Below are 24314 nucleotides of genomic sequence, written 5' to 3' on the forward strand. Positions count from 1 at the left end.
GTTTTTTTTTTTATAATTAAAAATGAATACATAATATTATAAATTTTAACTGTAAAATCATTTTTATTAGTTCACTAATAAATTGTTATTATCAGGGTGCGGCAGTCAAATCCGAATATTTAAAAAAATTAAAAGAAAAATAGAAAACAAAATTTTTATTAATTTTTCGCCAAATAAATAAAAACCACACAAGTGGAATTTTTTGTTATATACTTAAAAATTTCATTTTTTAAAGATTGTGTCACGCAAATGCCTTCCTTGGTTAGCCACACATATATTACACATATATTATTATTTTTGTAATATGCTTTTACCACGAACGCACACTGTTCACCTCGACCAATGCTCCATGATTACTAAATTCCGGGTATTTAAAAGTGATAAGAACATTCCCGAAATCTCTACCACTTTAGTCCTGCCCACCAGTTCTTTTTAAATCGTCGGGTTTGACTGCCGCACCCTGTGTTATTTTATTGAACTTTTATAGTTAGTTATAATATTCGTTTAAGTAAAAAAAAATTAAACATACTAAATTAAAATTACAATTTTTAATAAATTAATACATTTTTTTCTGAAATAATAACAAGTTAATATATTTATATTTTATATTACATCCATACATAAATACATCAAAAATTAAGTACATTTAATCCAGTGTATGAAACAAAAATACACTTCATATAATGAAGAATCATCCCATCGGAGGAACTGAAACATGAGTACAATAGATTTTTAATATTTAGTTAAAATAGTGCGTATAATATTAAATTTCACTATTCTTTGTACTTAAATCTCAAACAGTTTCATTGTAAGTTAGAAATTTAAGTAGAATTTGTGTGATTCTTGAAAAACTTTGGAACTAGAGATTTAAAAATAAAATAAATTAAAATGTTTGAGTATCCACTTTAAAATATAATTTAAGTATAAATTTATCATTTTATGTATTAAAATATATTTTGAATAATGAAAAAAAAAGTTTTTATGTAAAATAATTAAAAAATGTGTTGTTTTTATCTGTATCCAAGTATAAGCTATGTAGACATCAACTGCATCAACTCGAATTCACAACTACTAATCAATGTTCTCATATTTCATTAGTAGGTACGCATTATGTTGACATCATTTTATTTAGTAATTAGAAACACAGTATATTTTATTACGTACATATTATACACGAAATCCGTAATTGCTACTGCCTACTTGATATCGACTTATCGTAGTTTAATTTTGCATTGGTCAATTTGGAGTTTTATTTTTTTTTTAGATTATTTTGTGTAAAGTATAAAAACACTTGGAGGTCTGTAGCTCATTTTTATGGCTATTTGACTATATTCGATATAAGGTTACATAAAAAAAAAAAAATTCTGGTCGATATACTTACTATCAAATGGAATAAAAAATATAAGCGATAAGAGTCAACTTCGAGCTAAAACTGCTGGTGGTTAACCGTAGTTACGACAACGATTTATTACGCATATCTAAGTAGAGCTAGAGGCGAATCAAGGAATAAAAAATGGCGGGTAGCTAGACACAAAATATACACCTAGAATAGTCAAACTTACGTATATATATATATTATAAATTACGTACTCGTTATTTTAAAAATGATATAAACCATTAAACCATATATTGAAGTGATTTTTAGTGATCAATAAGTATTTTAATTTTTTATAAATTATCCAATAAATAAGAAAGGTATTTTATAAAATTGAATCTGAAATTGATGACTTTATTTTGTTATAACACAGCTAGTATATACTTTATTATTCAGAGATTACTGGTGAAATTTATAATAATTATTCAATACATGTATTTTGATTTTTGTTTCTGTAGACGATACTTGAAGTTAAGTTCCGCTATATTTATTTTATTACTATGATAGCAGGTATCAGTGTGCAATATAAATGCATTAATTTATATTAATTATTTGAATTGAAAATTAATACATATTTTATGTTATGATTTCAAAATAAAGTTTCTTACTCTTATCACTTAGGTAATCACGGAGACTTACAAAAATGAGAATTATTTTTTCTGTAAACTTTAGCACAAGATATTTGGTTACACACTATATCGTAGAGAATACTTTAAAATTTCAAATTTATGTGATAATCTGTAGACAGAAAAAGATAGATTTGTAATACATCCTATTCCATTTATGAGATCATTTTTAAAAACAGTATTGTCTAATATTAATATCATACATTTTAATTATTATTTCAATAATTTTGTTTCTATTTTATAGTTTTAGAATATTATTAAAACTTAAATTTAAACTTGAGTTAAATCTTTACAGTATAAACGTTATAATATTTACTGATTTTATTATGTATATTATTTTTATTATTATATTGCTTTATTTATTTTTATATTTTTCCTATTTTATTATTTTATTTTATTGTTATTAGATTTTATTACAAATTAAAGACAAATAAATATTTTGATTTTAACATCTATTTGTTTTCTTCGATTAGTTTTATGTCCTTATATCAGCTTTTATAGTTTATATGTAATAATATGTAGCACTAGTTTTTTCAAATAAAACTTTTTCTCAGATGATATTTTAAGTTGTTTGAGATTATGCAATGTATATGTGCAATATCGCATGTAAAAAGTATATTTATTTTTTATTTTTATAAAATAATAATTAAAAAAAATAAAATTGCTTACATTTTTGATTTGTTTATATGAATTCATAGTCTAATTATAATTAGCAATTTGATTTACATAATAATAAAACGTGTTAACGATATAACAAAATAAATAACAATACGACTACAACGCCCGGACATTACATCTAGAATCTAGAACATTGTTGTTGTTGTTATATATTATAATAGGTAATGGAATCTATTGTATTTTATTGTTGTATAATGTTTTGTTTTTTTTTTGCCTGAATTAAAAATGTTTAATCCTATGTGGAAATTAAATTTAAAAAAGCAAAATGATAACGCAATAATATAATAATATAGAATGAATTATTTCTCAGGATTCAGCACAAAATAATACTCACATAACATGTACAGTATATTATTACATCGTACTTTGTATAATATAATATATAAAACTGAAACGTTTCCGACGGCAGTCTTTGAGTTGTTCCTAAATTAAACGTCTAGAGAAAACTACTTTCGTCGGGACATCCACGTTGGCCGATTATACCTAAACTTCGTCGGTTTTCTCGTGGGACAGACATTGAGTGATTAATCTATATAATATTTTCACGATACCATGTCTGTGAAAACGATGGTTACCATTTACAGGTCCTTTATGCCTTCATCCCGTTTGGTTACGGATATAATCCGTTAATTTATATAAGACGTTTTAAAATATCAGTTATTGTTTTCATTATTGACGGTTGTTATTATAAACATTATTAATAATAATGATCAAACATATTAGTGCGTCACACTATTGCGGAGGACTGGTACAATAGAATGCATAACAGCATAACAGTGAATATTATTTCAAATCTGTAATACAATTTAACCTAATAATAAAATGATTCATTATGCAACACAAACCTATTAAATTACCTAAAGCATTCATAATTATTTACAGTTATGAAATTCATGTTGTGAAATTATTTTATTTGTTGTTATAATTATAAGATAAATAAATATGAACGTTTATACATTTGTTTATACCTTAACTTGAATTATATACGTAAGCATTTAAATAGTTGAGAAACTTATCCATCTATATCTTTAATATCTTTAAAATCAATAAATAATAAGTTGTATTGTGTAGGTATTATATAAGTGTAGAATCTTATTGAACTATTCTTTGAAGTTCAAGATAAGTTTCATAACAAATATAATTTATTATAATTTTAAGGTTTTTAACTTAGTTAGAATGCTATTGGCGTTAAAAACTTTTGTTTTTTAGATAAAATTATTTATTTTTAATAAAAAAAATGTTATAAAAGACCCATTGTATTATATTTATAGGTGAGAAATTAAATATATATACATTGCACCAGTATATATATAATTATTATATTTTACCAAAAGTTCAAAAGTTATGCAATTCATGGGACGATAGGTTTTTTTTTATATCTAGACCCTATTTTAGGAAAATTCAAAGATCTGTTCAGAATAGTTTTATAAATGTGATGATTTATCATTACTTAAAAATTTTAAACTATGACACAAATTCCCTGCTGCGCTGAGTTGTACAATATAAGACAAGTGTTCAACACTAATGAATTATATGGACCATGTCTGTTTTTAACATATTTTTTTTACATACATATTTTAAAATTATAATATATATATAAATAGTTGATAGAATAATTATTATCTGTACTTAAAATATTTATTTTATTATTTATTAAGCTGTATTTATAAAAATAAAATAAAATGGATTGTGTAAGTGCCATAATATGTTTTCAATATATTATATAAGTATTCAATTATTCTGTCATGAAAAGTATAATTGATAGAACACACCCATATAGTATAAGTGATTTAAAAGATTAATTGATTAAATTCTGTCTTAATAATTCATTTATACGTTATTTGATAGTAAAATATGAATAATAACTGGTGATTCGTTTATAGAAATATGTGATAATTTATCAATTTTGAAAAGAGACGTCATAATATTTAATATAATTTAAGTAGAACTTATGAGTTTAAATTTTAATTAGTTTAATATACGAGTATAATTATACTGTACATAGATTTCAACAATATTTATAATTTTTTTTAAAATGATATTAATATAAATATAAATTGTTTGGTTTTTGGTTTAACTATCATAAAGTCATGAATAAAATGTAGTGTTTATAAAGAATAATATTAATATAACACACAAGTACATTAAATAGAATTTTAAAAAGTTGGATAAAGCGGGTATGTATATAGTTGGTGTCAAGTAAGTAACTGTGATGAATGTGTTAAATTTGAATTCAGTGATATATTATTCTATAAGAAAAATGGTTTTAAGTGGAGACGGTCTGTCAGCCAAAACCACCAAGTATATTTCATAATGTGTGTATTGATATTGCTATCATTTTAATTTATTTTATTATTGTTATTATGGTGGGATTTTTTACGAACAAACTGTATTTATTATATTAGTTATTAGTATTCAATTATTATTATATTTTTACCATATTATATTATAATTGTTATTAAGTTTTGAGTCATTACCATTGTACTATAAAAACTGTGAGTACGTTCATAATATAAATAGATAACATCTTAAATTTAATTTATAAATTTTGAAAATGTCGTTGCGTATATTAAAGTTAATAATTTACGTAAACGATTTAAGTCTCATAGATTTTGAGTTATGACAAAATAATTAACATGGTTACTCATTGTTTAAATATTGGTGATTGAAAAATATTAATTAATGCAAAACTCTATACTTGAGAGTGACTTAAAGTTTTTAGAAATTGAATTTTTATCGCTTGAATGCACATTGATACTTAACGGCGTGTGGTCAAAACTCAAAATTCAATTTTCAAAAACTTTAAATTGCTCTCAGGCATACAGTTTTACATTTATAAATGTTGTTCAAACATTAAAATTTATTGAAAATATTTTTTCACATTATTTTTTTCAAAAGTGTATAGATTCAAATTTAAATTTCAAAAGTTGATACTCAAAATCCTCCCTAAAATAATATAAAAAATATATGATTTACAAATAATTTAGAATTTTTCTAAACAAAACCTTTTGTATTACATATTTTTCTATTTCGAATAATTATATAATAAAAGTTCTGTAACATAAATGTTAAATTGTGTATAATATATACAAGATTTAGAATGAATTTAAATATAATGGTGACTTACATTTTGTCAGCTTCTGTTACTTATGAAGGTAATCGCATTTTATTATTATTTAAGAGTAAAAAAAAAAAAACTATCAAATCGAGAAAACGTTATGTTGTTGATCCTTATAGTTTAGTAACCATTTATCAAGACTGCAGTGTATATAATATATATAATATTTTAATATATTATTTTTATAAAATATTATTAACTGAAAATGATAATTTAAAAATATATAAGCATTATATGGGTAGTTATAATATTCATTTATTATTTTTTTAAATTTAAATTTTAAATATTTGCTATTAACCATAAATGAAAGTGATTAGAAAGAATAAAGAAGTGTCAAAATAGAGAAACTTTTAAATCAATAAACAATATGAAAAATATCAGTTATATATTCATATTATAATAATTATTTTGTATTACATGATGTCTTCATTTCAAAACACCTATCTGCATTTATGTAAATCAACTTATCAGGTTAGGTTAGGTTTTAATTTTTTACTTTATTAAGAATTAATAAATTAAATACGAAAATAAATTTATTAAAAAAAAAAAATAACGGTGTTAATATATCTAGTTGTAGTATATTACTACTAAATGCATGTCTATTACTTATAAAAATGACTTGTGAATAATTTTGTATGATTAAAATTTCTTAGTAAATGTCCATGGTCTATAATATAAGAATATTATATAATATTTTAACAGTTTAGTTAAAAAAATATGTATTCGTTTGACATAAATACAAATTATTTTTACGATTTATCTAAAAATTTAATTAATTTCTATTTCTCGTAACGGCACAGTAAAATTGAATACTTAAGTCATGTTAGTTGGGCACTGAAGAAATTTTGATTTATAGAATGATATTCCCACTAAAAAAAAATGATTTCATTTAAAAATGATAAATACAATGATATCATGGACCATGGTATATTTATGAAATGTTTACGTAATTTATTTAATCAATTTTTAAATTACTACAAAATAAGCCACAAACATGATTTCAGAGTTTCCAGTCACATTCATTTACTTCCTGCTGGTGAAAGTTCAAAACAAAAGTAAATGTTCCCTAATGGTTGGAATTACATCTTAAGTGAAATACTAAGGCGTGTCTATTTTATCTGAATAATTTAATATTCCCATCAGTATTGACCCTATTCTACTATTTTAACTCAAGTATACACAGTTTGAACTGAAATAATATAAATAATTTTAATTATATGTACAGTTTTTAAGATTTTACTTGGATCTACGAAAGTTTTAAGTATTTAAAATTTAATTTTCACGAAATTATGTAAATTATTTTTTTTTAAAAAATCATAACATTTTTAATATTAATAAATTTTAAGTTATTTTTTTTTTTTTAATGTGTATAAGTTACTATTAACTGTAATTATAAATATATTAGTGAAACTTTTTTTATAAGTGATCAAAGTTTTAATTTTGACATTAGGTATTAATTAATAAAATAATAACTATTCTTCAATCCTCTAAGTGTTCAGATGTACATATAAACATTTAAAAATTTAGAATATAATGTATAGACAATAGACATATATATTGTTATGATGAAATTATAATAATCATTATAATAATTTTGTAACGAATTTTAAATGCTGACAAAATAATATGCTGTAAAATAATTTAAAATTAAAATTAATTACATTTTCAATTGAAATAGCTAAATCTTAAGTTTAATACTATGTTAATAATATGCGAAATATATATATTATGTAGGTTTATATGATAAGTTTAAATTTTGACGAAATTGAATATTTAAATAAAATTTAACGATTTTTCCAAAGGTTTTTACAAGAATTAACCTACACCTTTAACATCCAAAAAATACTTAAACAATGAAATATCCTAAAACCATTAAAATCTGAAGGATTTTTTAATTTACTAACTTGTCTACTACAGTGACCTACTCAATGAAGATACTTCAGTACTTGACAATTTCTATTCAGCAGAGTGAGTTCTGATGTTTTTTGATTAATAATTTGGATGTAATATATTTTTAAATACACACTCAACTGAGGGAGATTTAATTTTAGATTAAAAGTTTTTTATATATATTTATATATATGCCTATAATATTATGTTAACAGCAATGTGATTAATTTGGATTTTATGCATAATTCCTACTAATTTAGTATTTTCCTGTGTTGTTTTATATAACATAATCACCAAACATGCTCACCGGCATTTTTTTTTTTTTTTAATACACGAATTTATTCAAATTCTGAAATTTTTATATACTTATGGGCTATATTTTTGGATCATATTTAAGAAAAGTGTACATAGAAATACAACCTTTATTTTTTAAATTAGTATCATCCTTTTTTATCAATAAATTGTTAATTAGATGTCTTATTTACAAAAATAAAAAAATGTTATAAACCGTAAATTGGAATTCCAACGAGTATTTTTTGAGATGTTTAAATTTGTGTAATAAGAATAATAGGTTCATGATAATTGGTTTAGAATATTAAGATAAATAATAATAAGTAAATTATAGTTATTTATATTTATTATTTATTCGAGAATTTATAAATTTATAAGATTGGTTCGAATTTATAAATACTAGTTTCAACATAACGTCTGTTGCCGTAATAGTTTTAAAAGTTTAATTTAAGTTCAATTATTATTAAAGGAAAAAAATAGGGAAGGCCATGCTTGATGAATCATCTGTATTCTAGAAAAATGTATAAAATAACTATTATACATATAATTTCTTTTCCTAATAAAAAAAAAAACTAACTATTGAAAGTGAGAGCCATTTTATGGAAAACGAACTCATTTTGATTTAGCTTATACACGAATAATGAAAGTTGTTATATCATTAAATATTATTAAAATAATATTAATATTGTTATAGTTATCAAAAATATTATAAAATACAAACCTACTTTGCATTATAACTTGTCTTGTCTTATTATAGCGATTTGTTATTATTTCTAAGTCCAGCCTTGTGTGATTGATGATGGGTGACTGAACGTTTAGTATTGTTACCATAACTATGATAAATATACATAGTATAATACATATTGTTGTAGCAGTCTGTGTATGAGAATAAGATCAATTATCGTTAGCGCGTATTGGCCATGAGGATCAAATTAGAAAGTTTGTACGACACTACGACAACCTAACCTAATGATTACAGCAATCGCTGAATTCTACACCCTTATTATAATGAATTACATAGTACGTTAGCATATTATTTATTGCAATATTATTTAATAATTATTATTTTGTAACAAAATGTGTATGGTTTTAGATTAAATTGGAAAATAGTAGGTTTTATCTTTTTAATTTTAGTTGAAATATTTTACTTATTTTATTATGTCAAGCTGAAATCCATACAATTGATTCATTTTATATTTTAGAAACGAGAAATCGTATTCTGTGTTCGTTAATTTATCTTTATATCTACAATTAAAATGTTTAAATAAAACCTATATTTTTTATTACTTATATAAAGTATAAACTTCGATGCGTTTTATTTTATTTTTTATAAGTGATTTTAAATACTTAAAATACTACTTGAGTACCGTCCTGACCTTGGGTGATAGACTGATCGACGATTTATCAAATACTGCCCTGTTTTACATATGACGGCGCATCGTATAGGCAATATAGGTACCTATCTGTATAGAATAATTAAATAAAAATAATAATTTTATTCCCGTTGAATATTTTATTTTATTGCATAATATTTCATATTTTGGCATGTTCTCAGCACGATATATAATATTACATAAAGTTAGCATTTTGTATGGTACTGATATTAAATGTTAAAAAAACAAGCACATCATCAACAGATAACTGGTTATTCAGTGTATATCTAAATAATCAGATTATAATATTGAGATAAAAATGAATAAAACAATTTTTTATATTATATCTAATTGATGCTATTTTAAATTAAATTAAAATGACGTTTGATCTTCATTGTGTGCGAACTTTTGAATATTTTTAAAATAAATATGTAGGTTTGTGTTTTGTAAATTTCTATTAAATAATATTGTTTTTTTTTTTTTTTTTTTTAAAGACATAAATAGGAGTGTATTTTTAATCATTTCATTATGTCTAGCTATTTACCATATTTTCAGATTGTTATAGTGTTGTCAGTAGCAATATATTTTTAAATATTGTACAGCACCAATTTCATAATAAATTGCACTTTTAACCTTTAAAGAAAAAATGTAATTTACTGACATTATATTTCATAAAAATTTCAATGTACGTGGTCGCAAATATTAAAGGTTTTACAGACAAACCTCAAAACTTAACGAAAACTTTTCAGTAAGCCACATACCTATAATGAGAAGACATATCAACCGAGATAATACGAAAAATTATTAATGTCTTAAAGTTTTGTCGATTTGTCATCTGTACAAGCAAAGAGATTATAATGTTGAACATTTAACCGAATAGGAGCTTGAACGTTATTCCATAACATACATATGTGTACCGTTTATATTCAAATTAAACACTAACAGTCATGTGGTTTATAACTAAACATCTTATAATATGCAATTTCATTATTAAAATTACAATATAGTACACTAGTTTTTTGATTTTTATATATCTTTAAATTATTGTGACTATTTACATGCAATAATTTCATCAATACAAAAATATAATGTAATATTATGAATAGTTATTATTTGATTAATGCAATTTTAAATATTAGTTACTTGTTATGAACAAAATGTGTTTTAAAACGTACATTTAAATAGTTATTATGAATTGAAATAAACTATTATAAACGTGTTTGTTTTAAAACAATTTAGCTATATTTTTTTTTGTTTTTTGTTTTTTTTTTTAAGCCGAATTACTTTGTTTCACTTTTAACAATGACAAACTATTCATTCTTTTTATAATAAATCCACAAACTGTGTACGCTACAAGTTTTAGTCTGCAAATACGTAATGTATAAAGTTTAAAACAATAACTGAGAGCCAAATACTTTGGTGTAAAATTAAAACATAAAACCTATTCTTTGAACGATAAATTTAACTTTGAAATTTGAATATCTCTTGTTTAAAACAAAGTTTTGAGTATATAATTGTAATGTGTACTTAATGGCGTATATTATGAGTGTATCAATATTTTTTGTTGGTATTTAATTTATTCAATGTTGTTCAAACCATCAATACAGTTCTTTTTAAATTAGATAATAATTTTATTTTGTTTTAAATATAATATAGCCTAGAACTTATCTATATTCACTGAATTATAAGATTATAAAATTTGAATTTTTTAATGTTTTCGTTGTGTTAAAAACTCAGGAAATTTTATATACATATAACTATTTTTGTTTATCACATTATAATATAAATTAAAAATCAATTAAATTACTTGTTTTATTGTATAAAACTACGTCTATTTATACTTAAATATTAATAAATTTATAAATAATTACTTACTCACGTACTGCCATCTGCCCGTAGACCAGAATTTTGAACCAGTAACAATTAAACTGTGTCAGTATGGTTCAATGTTATTTTAAAATAAATACATTTCTAATGAATTACAATAAATTATTCAATGAAATAAAATGTGCGTTAGTTAAAATAACTTTCAAATTTTATTTTTGTTTTTTAAATAAAAAATAACACTTAATTTTGCATAGAATACATGGTACATAATTTGATCAAAATAAATTTAAATTTTAAGTTCTAATCCCATCAATGTACGATTTCTTCACGTGTATTTTTTATTTTAGTTAGAAAAAAACAATTTATTATGTTGCTACATTCACTAGTTATTGTTACCTACACAGATTTACTATGATCCAATGGTCTAATAAAACACTGCAGTGATGTATTTAATTATTTATTATTATGCGTACTCTAATGGTACGCATTTAAATTTATAAACTTTTTATTTTCATGAGTTTGATGTTTGCCAAATAATAAGATAGTGGATAAAATTATTCCGTAGATGTAATTTTCAGGGGGCCTATTAACGTACTGAATTTTAATTATTTTCACATAACAAGCGATTCATAAATAATATTTGTTTATATTGTTTATTTGATACATGATACCCAAGTGAAAAGTCAAAATGTATTAATAATTACTTGGGTAAAGTGTCTTTATTTAAACATACAATGTTGTGTAAATATGTTCCAGAGGGCATATATTTTACAATTATCATGAATTAGAAACTTTTTAACATGCAATTTTGTTTATAGTCAAAACAAACCAACTTTAATGTTTAAAGTAATAAAACTTGCTCTGATTTAATAACTGAAATGTACTAATACCTTCGAAATGACAAGCTAATTTGATTTTCTTTCAAAAATTTATGATTTCAAAACTGTATATTTATGTTTCTTTTTGATTAAATAGAGCTTTGAAACAAATAGAAATTAGAAATAAATATTTATTCTGTCTGGTAAATGACTGTAATAATAATTTTTAAAGCTTTTTAATATAGTTATGTATTTATATTTTATTGTTTATTTAAACGTGATACTTATTTAAATGAATAATAATATTAAATTACCCAATTCGTTTAAACAAAACATATTTATATTCTTAATTCGCTTTATAAATAGGTATAATTTACATAATACGTATTTAAATTTAATAATGTACGTATTAGAGTAACTGATTTTACGACGTTTTTAAAAACTACATAAATACAATATTTAACAATAACTGTACATAAAATAATATTATTATAAATTATAATAATAAAAAAATGTAGGTAGAATCGTAATAATTATAACATTAAATACAAACTCTTAGAAAAGTTTATCATTGTGTTTTAAATGGAAACTCCTTAAGTGCCAAATTTGTACAAACATACAATTTATAGTATATTTAAAAAAATTGTTCAATATTCCGTTGAAAAATGGCGTTTTATAACCACATATCGCCTCTAAACTTTATCTTCATTGTCGCCTGGACCTGCGGTCGATCTCACGAACTGTAACATATAAATCATATTAATTTATCTTATTTTTAACGCAAATCAATTCTTAGAAAATTTAGTGTTGGTGTTCATTGATATGTAACAATTTACAGTGATGTAACTTATGAGTTTTCAATACATTATTTATGACAAAGGTTAGGTTATTTTTTTTTTAAATATTTGTATGATAATAATACTTTGAGCATAGTATCAAATGATATCAAAACGATTTACTTTTATAGTGTTTAATGAAACTTTAAAAAAAATGTATAGCTAAATATTAAATACAATTAATTAAAAATAAATTTATTACATTCGTATAGCTTTTGAGACAATCGGGTTAAATTAATTTTGACTAATAAAGTAATATCACAAATTAATTTATAATGTAAAGACGAGACTTTGAAAATTATACATGTGTTACTCTCTATAAAGTTACGTAACTAATTGTTTTCATTTTTAATAAATTAACTTTAAGTTTTAATTAAATTATAACACACAGCATAATAAGCAGATTACATTTTAATGTTATATCATAAATTAAGCTAAATTTTATTTATCAAGCTGAACTATATTGTGTATACAACACATTATTAAAAATTATTTTCTATCTACGAAATGTAACTTTAAATAATTATTTATTAATGCTATTGTAAAAATAATTTTGTGATAAAAATAATAAAATCTTATCGAACTATTAATACTATTGTAATACTATTGTTACCTTATTGAATATATGTATAAATCACTACATTATAAAAATATAATATTATATTATCAACTACTGCAGTGCATTTGCTGCCATATGCATATTATTATTATAAAATTAACATCATGAACGTAGGCACTTATATACAATTAATGTCTACGCCTGTATATTATGTACTGCATGTAGCTAAAACATGTTTTATATAATATTTTTTTTAATATTATTATGCGTTTGAACATGCAAAAGAAATATAAACTGTACAATAACGATCCATGCGAATAATACCAATAATATAAAAATATATTATAATACACGCAAGGATGGAGGTACAATCCAATAGGAGATATGAATACGTATAGTTGAAAAAATGTATATAAGGACTAAAAGAAGGCTTTCAGTGACCCTAACACATTTTTTTTATCTATCATAATGATAGATACAGATATATTGCTTTCTTACCGTGTTTAAACTTGTTGGTGAAATTTGTGACAATTTAATGACTACACACCTTATAGTGAAATATTTATACATTTTTAAATGAACATTTATTCATCATACTGATTATTAATATTTAATACGTTTATTCTCTAGAATCTATAATAATATGCCCACACAATTAATAGGTATATCTATATTAATAATAGAACTGAAAATGTGATTGAAATTAAAGTTTTCAGAGAGATTTTACTAGATTTCATACAACTTAAAATTTGACATAAGCAATTTGAATTTTAACGATGAAATTACAAAAAAAAAAAAAAGCTGATATTCTTTTATTTCTAACTCATGTTATTTTTAAGACATGAAACAAACTGTGTTGAGTGTGTATATTTTATGCAACTCAATCATTTAGTGTGTTTAATGTGTAATAGGTATTTATATAGTGAGTAACAAATATTACACTACAATTTTCCAGTTTTTAAAAATTACGACATTGAAAATTGTATTATCTCCTAGTGTACATTTTGGATTAAATAATTGAATGTTGATGGTATTGATTATTTTTATTTTATTGATGGTCGATTTTGGTTCATTACTTGAATTACCTTAATCGTTTAAAGTTTAATAAATCAGTTAATGACTTATTAATTAAACCATTTTTTTCAAATATTTGATTCTCCAGCATCAACATTTTAGTTTTATATTTTTTATGACTTAAATAGGAATTGAAAGAAAAATACTAGTGTTGTTGCACGTATCTTAACATCTAATGTACAGACACTGGGTAAATGAAAGGGGCAGTTCAAAGATGCCATTTAGGTGATATATGATTTCAGTGATAAGTAAAATGTTGGTAAATAATACCGAACGTATACAACTACAATAATAATAACATATATAATTAATAAAAATCAATTAACAAAAATAATGTAAATTTTAATTTATAAAATATTTTACAAAATTAGTAAATAAAATATTTATAATCAAAAAATATAAGAAAAAAAATTTTTATGATAGAGAGTTTTAGTAGTAATATTGATGCACGTAAGTTTGTACTCCCAATTATTAAAAGCTTTTACTTTATAACAAAAATTTTTTAATTTACTTTTTTTTTGGAAGTTCTTCAAACTGGAAACGCTTTGAGAAAACAAATTCAAAGAAAAGGATATTAAATATTAGTTGTATACCACCAGCACCAAAAGACCAAAAACTTTTAAAAGTTAAAATCATTGATAATACCAGAACAATTTCAACTACACTCTCCATCTGTAGGAATTAACAAAAAGTTTTTGTTAACTGATAGTTCTCAAGAAATTGAAAAGATTTTTTTTTTAGACCTCCAATTACTCTTGAAAATTTAAGGGACTCCAACACATGGTATACGAATAGTACTTTTTAAGTAGCACCTTTATTATTTGTCCAAATATATGTTACAGTAGCTGAAAGTTTACGTACAGTACACTCATTAATTTATGCATTACTTCTAAACAAAATATTCAAAAACTTTCGAAAATTTTTACATAATACTAAAAAGCTTCCAACCAAATCTCAATCCTAATTCCATTGTCTGTGACTTGAAATTTGTTGTTTTGTAATATATTAAAATTTAAATGTAATAGTTTTTAGTTGTTGTTTCGATTTAAGCTAAAATTGGTATTTATTCCGTTAATAATTTAAAAAAGTAATATGAACTGCTAGAGGAATTATCTGATGAACACATTTCACTTCTAGAATTTTAAAATTATTAATATACAATTACTTACTTTTGAATTTATATTTCAAAAATTTTAATTATATTTGAAAATCATTATTCTATCCGAAATAGTCAATTTTTGAAATGGAATCGTCAAAAAAGCATTGCTGAAATATCCTAGACCTAGACTTCATACTTTTTTAGAGTAGAGTAAATTAATAAAATATATTTTGTGCAAATCTGATTGAACATTATAGTTGATTGTACGGCGTGTTGTATAGGCAATATGGGTACATCTGTGTTAAGAAGAACAACATTTGAGTGTTCAGTAGCCGGGTAAATAATTATTTTTAGTTAATTGACAGTAGTTATATTATGTAGTACTCATTCTATTCAATACTTTTTATTTTTTCATACCATTCCTATGTTATAATATTTATAGTCTTCAACAATATATTATATTTATATAATACTCATCTTAAAAAGAATATTAGGTAAGTTATTATAAAATGTGCTTTGAATCATATTTGAAAAATGTTTAAAAGTAGTTTATAATATAGTAGTATATTTATCAACACTTGGATTACTTTATAAAATATATTCATCAAATTTTGGGAAAAACAGATGGTGATAATAGAAACTATAAAGTGACATAAAGCATATTGATTTTTGGTGTTTTTGATTATGACTGTTGTGCAAGAATTTATAATACTACATAAATTAATTTTATCCAGTTATTAAAATAAATAAATAATTTTTTCAATCTAAACTAAACAATCGTAGTTAATAAAATATATAATATGAAAATAAATATATTTTTTAGTATTTTATAAGGATGTATTATTTTTAAAAACTTACGTATTGGTTAATATTTAAAATAAAATTAATAATCGAGGTGGTGTTTGGTTAATAATTAAAATGTAAATAAAAGAAAAAAAGTTATCCAAAATGAAGAAACATATGTTATAATATAAATATATTATAAAGTATAAACTATGAATTATAATATTATATTTTTTTATTTTTAACAACATAAACAAAAATAAATAAAACCAAGTAGACGTATTTAAGTAAAATGAAAAGAATTATAAATACAATTTTTTTTCTGAAGATGATAAAGTTATGAAGAATTGAAAATATCTAGAACATAATATTGGAGTTATTAGTGAATATCAACTTAAGTGCTCAAACACAGTACATGTATGCTTAACGAACTTAGTTGAACTTCAACAATTCTATAAGAACAATAAATTAAACGAAAACTCAAATCAAAGGGTAACTTAAAATCATTGAACTAAATATAAAACCAATTGCATTCTCTTCAAATACTGAATGTTATCAAAACCTTTCAGTATGGAATACATAAGACAATGTAAAGTTTTAATTGTTTTTTTTATTTATATAATACGAAGTAAATACAATATTGGTAATAATTAATACACAGTTATCTTAGGTTATTAAACTAATATCGATTAATGAAATGAAATGAAGATTCCAAAGCTTCCTTTAATCAAACAATTTCATGAAAAAAACTATGTACCTATGTCTTATATAACCTATACAAATATACATGGACATTAAACCACTTTGTGATTTCGCAGACACGAAGTCAAATAGGTAAGTTCAAATTGTTCACAAAATAAACTGTTTTAATACAAACGAATACTTAAACATTGTGAAATTGATTATATGGTTCCTAATTATACAATATTACACTGAAAACACACAAAAAAAAAATCATAATATAAATAATTAAATGACACAATGACAGTCATTATAATAACAGTGTACAAAACAGCTAAAATATTTTTCAAATTATAATATGTTGTTCAATATAATATGCTAGTATGAACATTTGGTAATAATTTCAGGCCAATATTTCTATACATTTTTGAGATAGAATAAAAAAAATAAAATTGATTTTGTCATGAACTGGTTTTGTGATAAAAATTCAGTTTTATAATTTTTTTTTTTTATTTAGGTTTACTTTGTATTTTTTATAAAATTTTGTACATTTTTTCACTTTTTATATACCAAAGTGCCAACAGGATCAAATTTAATTATGGAATGCAGATTCAATGATAAAGATAGAAAAAAGAACAAAATACCAGAGAACCTCTAGAAAATAGTCGGACTATCAACTGAAAAATGTAATGTGATTTCTCAAGAGCACTGAAAAAAGAAATATAACAGTTGTTGTAGTCTATATTTCCATTTTATAATTATATAATCGTTAGTAAAATTGTATGAAATTTAATATTTTTGAAGGTATATCTTTTATTGTCAAATTACATGATTATACTAAAAAAAAAAAAAAAATAAACAATTATCTTAAAAATTAAAATTAGTTTTTTTTTTTTTTTTTCAAAAAGTAATGAAAGACACACACATACACAAATAACACCATTGTATCAATTCATTGATCGTTTACCTAAAAATATGAAATTGCCTTGATATAGTTCATTATAATATAATTTTTAAAGTTATGGATAAAATCAAAATTATTAAAATTGAAAAAAAAAAATTATATTAAGTTAATAGTTGATTATATTTTTAATATAATAATTATCTTTATGATGACGGTTATTAGTATTTATCAAAGACGAACAGTATTCTATTATAACATTCAAATAAAAAAAATATAGAATTATAATTAATTTTTAAGTACTAATTAAATCTTATCTCAAATTAGTATATACTAATCATATGGCATTAAATGTGAGTCGAGATATTGGATTTATCGAGAATTCAGAGAAAACAATAATTAATATAATATTTATTCAAAAAGCAATTATGGAAACTGTTGATTTTCAAGGGTTGAAAGATAATAATTGCCTTCAGCAACGTTATCAAGTCTAAGGGTTGAAAGTTGTGTCCAAAGGTAATTTGGATCCAATGGACAAGGAAGTAATACTCTCAAAGTTCACTAAGATGGTTAAAATTTAATAGTCTTTCTATTAAATTTTGATGCTTCCTCTAAACAAACTTTATTATGAATATTACCAAGTGTTTGTCAAATGTGTTTATAGATGTAATTGACATGGAGACGTAATGCAATACAAAATTAGAGAGTACGTTCAGATATCAAGATAAAAATACATTATGTTTTGAAACTAAACAACACATATCAATATACATCATATTATACCTACATTTACATAACATAATATACCTATAAAATTCAATATAAATCATTTTTATAGGTATTACATGTCATTGTATATTAATAATTGTTAAACGCGATTATTTTTACAGTTTCAATATAAAAATATATTTTATTTGGGAATGTTGTATGTAAACACAATCCTCTACTAAATAAAATTATTATAATATGTTTTGCTTACATAGTATATTTTTATTTAAAATGTAAAATTTTAAGTTTTTTTTTTAATTTTCAGAGCTTATTTGATTTTCATAAACCAAACAAATAAGATTAAAAGAAAGTTTTGGCAGTAAGTTTCAAGTCCTTGTTATTAGTTTTAATTAATTCCAAACATCTAAAAACATAAGTTCTCTAAGGGTTATATATATACAACAATAATAAACAAAAATTTTAATTTTGGTTAATAGATACAGTTTGTTCTTATAGAACATTATTACGTCAATAAATTATACAATATTGAATAGATCGTTTAAAAACACTGACACTAAAAAGTTAAATGGGTTAAAATTAACTAAAACAATTTTAACTTAAAAAATTTATAGCAGATCTAGCCAAAATACAATTTAATTCAAATTCAACCCTATATCATGTTTTATAAGTTATTTATAACATTTATTGATTTATTTTATTATATTTATATAACATTTATTTTAACTTTTTCTATTTTCCTATATAATTTTAAATATATTGATTTATATTCATGATGTTTTGAAAAATCATTGTTCTGTTTGTCCTTGTAGTTCTTCTAAAACTCTTATTAAAAATTAATAAATTATTACTATACATAAAACTAAAAATGAGAGTACTATTAGTATTCAAATTTATATATTGTTGTGTAAATCATCAACTAACATTATTAATAAAACAGTGGAAAAATATAACAATATATGAAGTTAAAATAATACAATTTGTTAAAACAACTATACTGTATAATTTATAAGTTTTATCTATAATTATTACTTAAAAATGTGTTGTGAATAAATTTAAAGTATGAAATGCGTTCATCATAACATAATTGAATTTAAGCATAATATTAATATTTAGAGTTACACAAGAAGTAAAAAGAAAGTTAAAATACATTTTATATAACAAAAAAAAAAAAAAAAAACAATAACTTTTATAACTACATTTTATAAAAACACTATTGGATAAAATTAATGTTTTCCTGAAATTTTATTAAAAGTCAATTTTAAATAATATGGAATTTTATGGTCCTAACTTATATTGTTTTATTTTGTATCTTTATTAAACTTTTAATAATTTGTGTTATTCGTTTCTAATTACTACATTTTGTGAACTTTAAAGAACTCATTTTAATTCTATTGAGAAATTAAATATGCATCTTTGTAAAGGAAAAAATACCAAAATAGATTCACAAATACTATAGATAGTTCTTGCTTACAAATGGTATTATATTTAAATTATATATTTATACTAATATGTTGTATTATAATGCATACACCAGGATAAGATTCAGTTATTTTTTAAAAGGTTGTGGTACATGGTAATATTTTGAGTGGAAAAATGTTTACGTAAACATAATTAAAATACTTAGCTAGTTAGGCATGATCACATCAGTAAAACCTTAATGTTAAAATTAAACTTTTGTTAATAAAATTATTTTTAACATCGGTACTTAATATTTATTATTAGTCAATAATTAATAATATAATTTTAAGTGTTGTGACTATATTATGTAATTTTTTTTTTTATAATATTTTATTTAGGTAGTACTTTTCTAATGCTTTATAATAATTGCTATAATATGTTTATTATTATTATTAAATACTTTTTTATTGATAAACTAATAATGTACTATATTTTTAATAAATATAAAAACAAAATGAAATAGACTTTCATATTTTTACAAGTCTTGTAAATTATTTTTGATACATTTGTAGGTTTTCGGTTTTCTTTTTTTTGGATTCTTATTTTTAACTTTTGTAAAGCTGTCAATTAATTTTAAAATAAAGTCTAATAAATAACATTCGACTTCTTCTTTGTGGATTTTTGTTTCACTATGTAAAAAAATCGTCGATTTCAATTTATTCAATGACACCTGCCATTACCTATTGTTGATTTCCAAATAGATAACTGATCATATAATATAACAATAAAAAAATTGAACTAGGTCAGTTAGAATATTTTTGAAACGTCTAGTATGATAAATTACATCAATTGAATAAGCTAAAGTATTCGTATCTTCGTATTTAACAAATTTGAATTTTATTAACTATTCAATAATGTGTTATTTATAGGTTGTGTATATTTGTACGAATGTTCAAATTCATGATTTTCTTATAGAATTTACGTATCTTCTATAATAGATATTATACTCCGAGTTGTTAAAAATACAAGACTTACAATGATTATAAATTATAGTTAATATTATTCATAATTGCATGTGTTTATATTTGTATAATGTTATGCTAAAAATGTTGTCGTAAATTATGTGTCATTAGAAATTAGTGAAAACGGATCGATGTAATTTTAGTTATAATCTCGAAAATAATAAAATATAATAATTATTATTGTTAGAGGGTTCTTATAAGGGAAACGAATAAATTAGTTTTACTGTGATATATAAGTGTAAGTGTGTTTTTATTCCAAACTTTGAAAATGTATTTTAGTTGAAGAATATGAACATATAGTTGGCATTTGTGTTGCCAAAATTAAAATTTGTCTTGTTCTTTGCTAAATAATTGGGAAAAATAAATATCGAAAAATGGGAATATTTACGCAACAACAGTTTTTGAAAAAATCGGTTTTATATATTTGTCATTTTATAGATATTAGTAATACTATATTATAATATATCGTAAAATTTTAAAAATATTTTAGCTTCTTTTAATCAATTTATAGAAGTTTTTCAACTGCGTTTAATTTGTTTTCCATGTACTCCTACTTTTTTGTTTCTAAGTTAAATATTAGATTATTCAATACACAGATCCTTGTAAGTATGCAAATATTTCAAAAACTTAAAAATACATCACAGCGAAAATTGTTTTTTATAAGTGTTTGAAGTTAGAATTTTGTCAACATTCGTGTTAATCTTAACATTTTGCAAATTATTTTGTATATTTTAATAATGGATAAAATGTCTAAAGTTAATACCTAAAGCTTGAACATTTCTAATGCGATTTCTCGTAAACCTTTATGTTGCTGAAATAAAGATAAAAATTTTATCATAGAGCCGAATTAATTTTTAGTTAGCGTTTGAAAAATGTTTTCGAAATTGGATATTTAAATGACTTTTGTTATTTTTTCTTAGTTTAATAGATATTAATCATTGACACTCTTTTTTACGCTTATATAAGGTATTATTATTTTAAAATAAATTTTAAAACTATTTATTTCATGAATTTATTTACACCATTATTATATGGTATGTTATTATTGATTTATAAATTAATATTTATCATATGACATGATGTTATATTTTAACAATCAAAAAAATAACATGACGTGCAATGATTTTGAAATGAAATAGTTAAATAATAGCAAAATATATTACTAATAATAATATGATTCGATTATAAAATATTCTTAATAATAAAGGCTAAAATGTATCTATATTCGTTTTACATACCACGCCGTGAGTTATCATTAAATAAAAAAATAATATATCTATCAAAGTGACCAATTCAATATCAATGTAAACTTAAAAATTAAGATGTTTTAAAGTGACACTCAGTTCTTTATGCTTAGTTCAAATATTACGAATTGAATAATTTTCTTAAAAAATAAAAATACGTTACAAAGAAGATAAAAGTATTGAAAAAATTTTATAATTGATTTTAGCTTTGTTTTACGATGTGTCGGTCGCTTTTTATTGACATATTTTATACTATTTGTTTATCAAGTCAATTCATCGGTCAAGGGAAGATAGAATACAAAAGTTAGTTTTGACCAATACTTCCGAATAACTATATTTTTCTTTTCACTGATATTGCTTTACAAACGTAATTACTAGTGAAATTGGAATGGTGAGATGGTTTTGGTAAAAGTTTTGTTATAGACGATGTGTTTTCTGAAATTGTATGATTTAAACTATTAATCAACTGTACGTTGACATTTATTTAATGATTGCATTTATAGCAAGAAAATAACTTTTTGGAAGTAATGTGTTATAATATTTTGTCGGGAAAAGAAATAACACACAATTTGTGTTTTCTATACTATCTATAAATATTTAAAGACAATTTTATATATTTTCTAGTCAATGATATCATATTAAAATATAATATATTATATATTATATGAATTTATTGCATTATTTTCAACAATTTAGCAAAACACATTCTTTTGGCTCATTGAATTTTATTTCAATTGTTTTCATTTAATATTTAAAAACATGATGTGCCTAGTGCCTATCTATCTATATATATATAATATATATATATTTTTAAAACATAGTTTCCGTGTTCAGTATTGTCGACCTTTATACATATTACATAATATATCGTATATTTCACTAACCGTGTATGTGTTAGTTCACCTTTAAAAGCTTCCGATAACATGTTTATCTACTGATCACCATGTTGATTAAATGCCATTATTTACAAACCCACGCTAGTCGTAATAATATATTATTATGCTAGATAATTAGACAAAATGGACAATCGCAGTAAAGGTATAATGCTAAAAGAATTCAAAAAAACTAATAAACTAGTTCAATAATAATGTGAATTAAATACTTTTACATCTATACTGTATAATATTTAAAAATGTTGAAGATGAAACACAAATTATTCACTTTATCAAAAAGTTTTATTAACTTACTGAGATAATGTTGCAAAAATGAAATCATTCAATTATTTAAAATATTTAAAAAACTTCAAAGTTCTTATTATTTTCTTTTCCATTAACCACTTTTTTTTAATTCAATTGTATTTTAGATTCTGAACCGAGTCATGAATGTATTGATTTGACAATGATGTGTGTTTTTTTTTTTTTTTTTTGTGTTTGTCTGAGTACCAAAACTTGCCAAAATAATGCTTCTATTTAAAACTTCAAAGGTTGTTTCCTATGGAATATTGAATATCCTTGGTGAATTGTAAAGGTCAAAAGTAAAAAGTAGAAAAGTTTTTAAAAAATCCAGAAAAAACGGGAATTTTTACACAAAATCAGTTTATGACTAAAATCGTTTTTTTTTTTTTTTAATAGTTAAAACTCAAAAACGAACCACTGTAAATATTTGAAATTTACACTAAATGTTTATATTATTATATTAGCGTTATCTATATATGGTTGAATAATTTTTTGAACTATTTATAAATAATTGAAATTTCTGATTTTTAAGTATTTTTTTTTTTTAATTTCATTAAAAAAATGTTGGATGCTCAAAAAACTTGAAAATGTATTACAATGCTTTTTAAAAGTTGTTCTTATTGCAAATAAAAAAAAAAATTACAAAATCCAAAACTAACTCGTAAAATAACGATTTACCTTTAAATAGTTTTAGATTTTTGATATAGTTAAAAATGACTAGTCATAGAAACATAAAACATACAATAGTTGTGTAAATAGGCATTTGCTATCCAAGGTTTAATGTTGAAGTAATGAGGTATTTAGGTCATTAAAACAT

At 22.2% G+C, this 24314-nt stretch overlaps 1 protein-coding gene across 7 annotated transcripts in view; it reads right to left on the reverse strand.

Moving 5' to 3' along the window:
* Positions 1-12314: 12314 nt before the first annotated feature.
* Positions 12315-24314, reverse strand: part of LOC114128313 (calcitonin gene-related peptide type 1 receptor) — a 153978-nt gene continuing 141978 nt past the window's right edge. For all 7 annotated transcript variants that reach the window (XM_050198861.1, XM_050198860.1, XM_050198854.1 and 4 more), the window contains one exon: positions 12315-12736. In XM_050198861.1, coding sequence (XP_050054818.1) covers positions 12689-12736 — 48 coding nt within the window. In that variant the 3' untranslated portion in view covers positions 12315-12688. The remainder of the gene's footprint in view (positions 12737-24314) is intronic.

This window comes from Aphis gossypii, chromosome 1 (genome assembly GCF_020184175.1).
Source record: "Aphis gossypii isolate Hap1 chromosome 1, ASM2018417v2, whole genome shotgun sequence".
Lineage (NCBI taxonomy): Eukaryota > Metazoa > Arthropoda > Insecta > Hemiptera > Aphididae > Aphis > Aphis gossypii.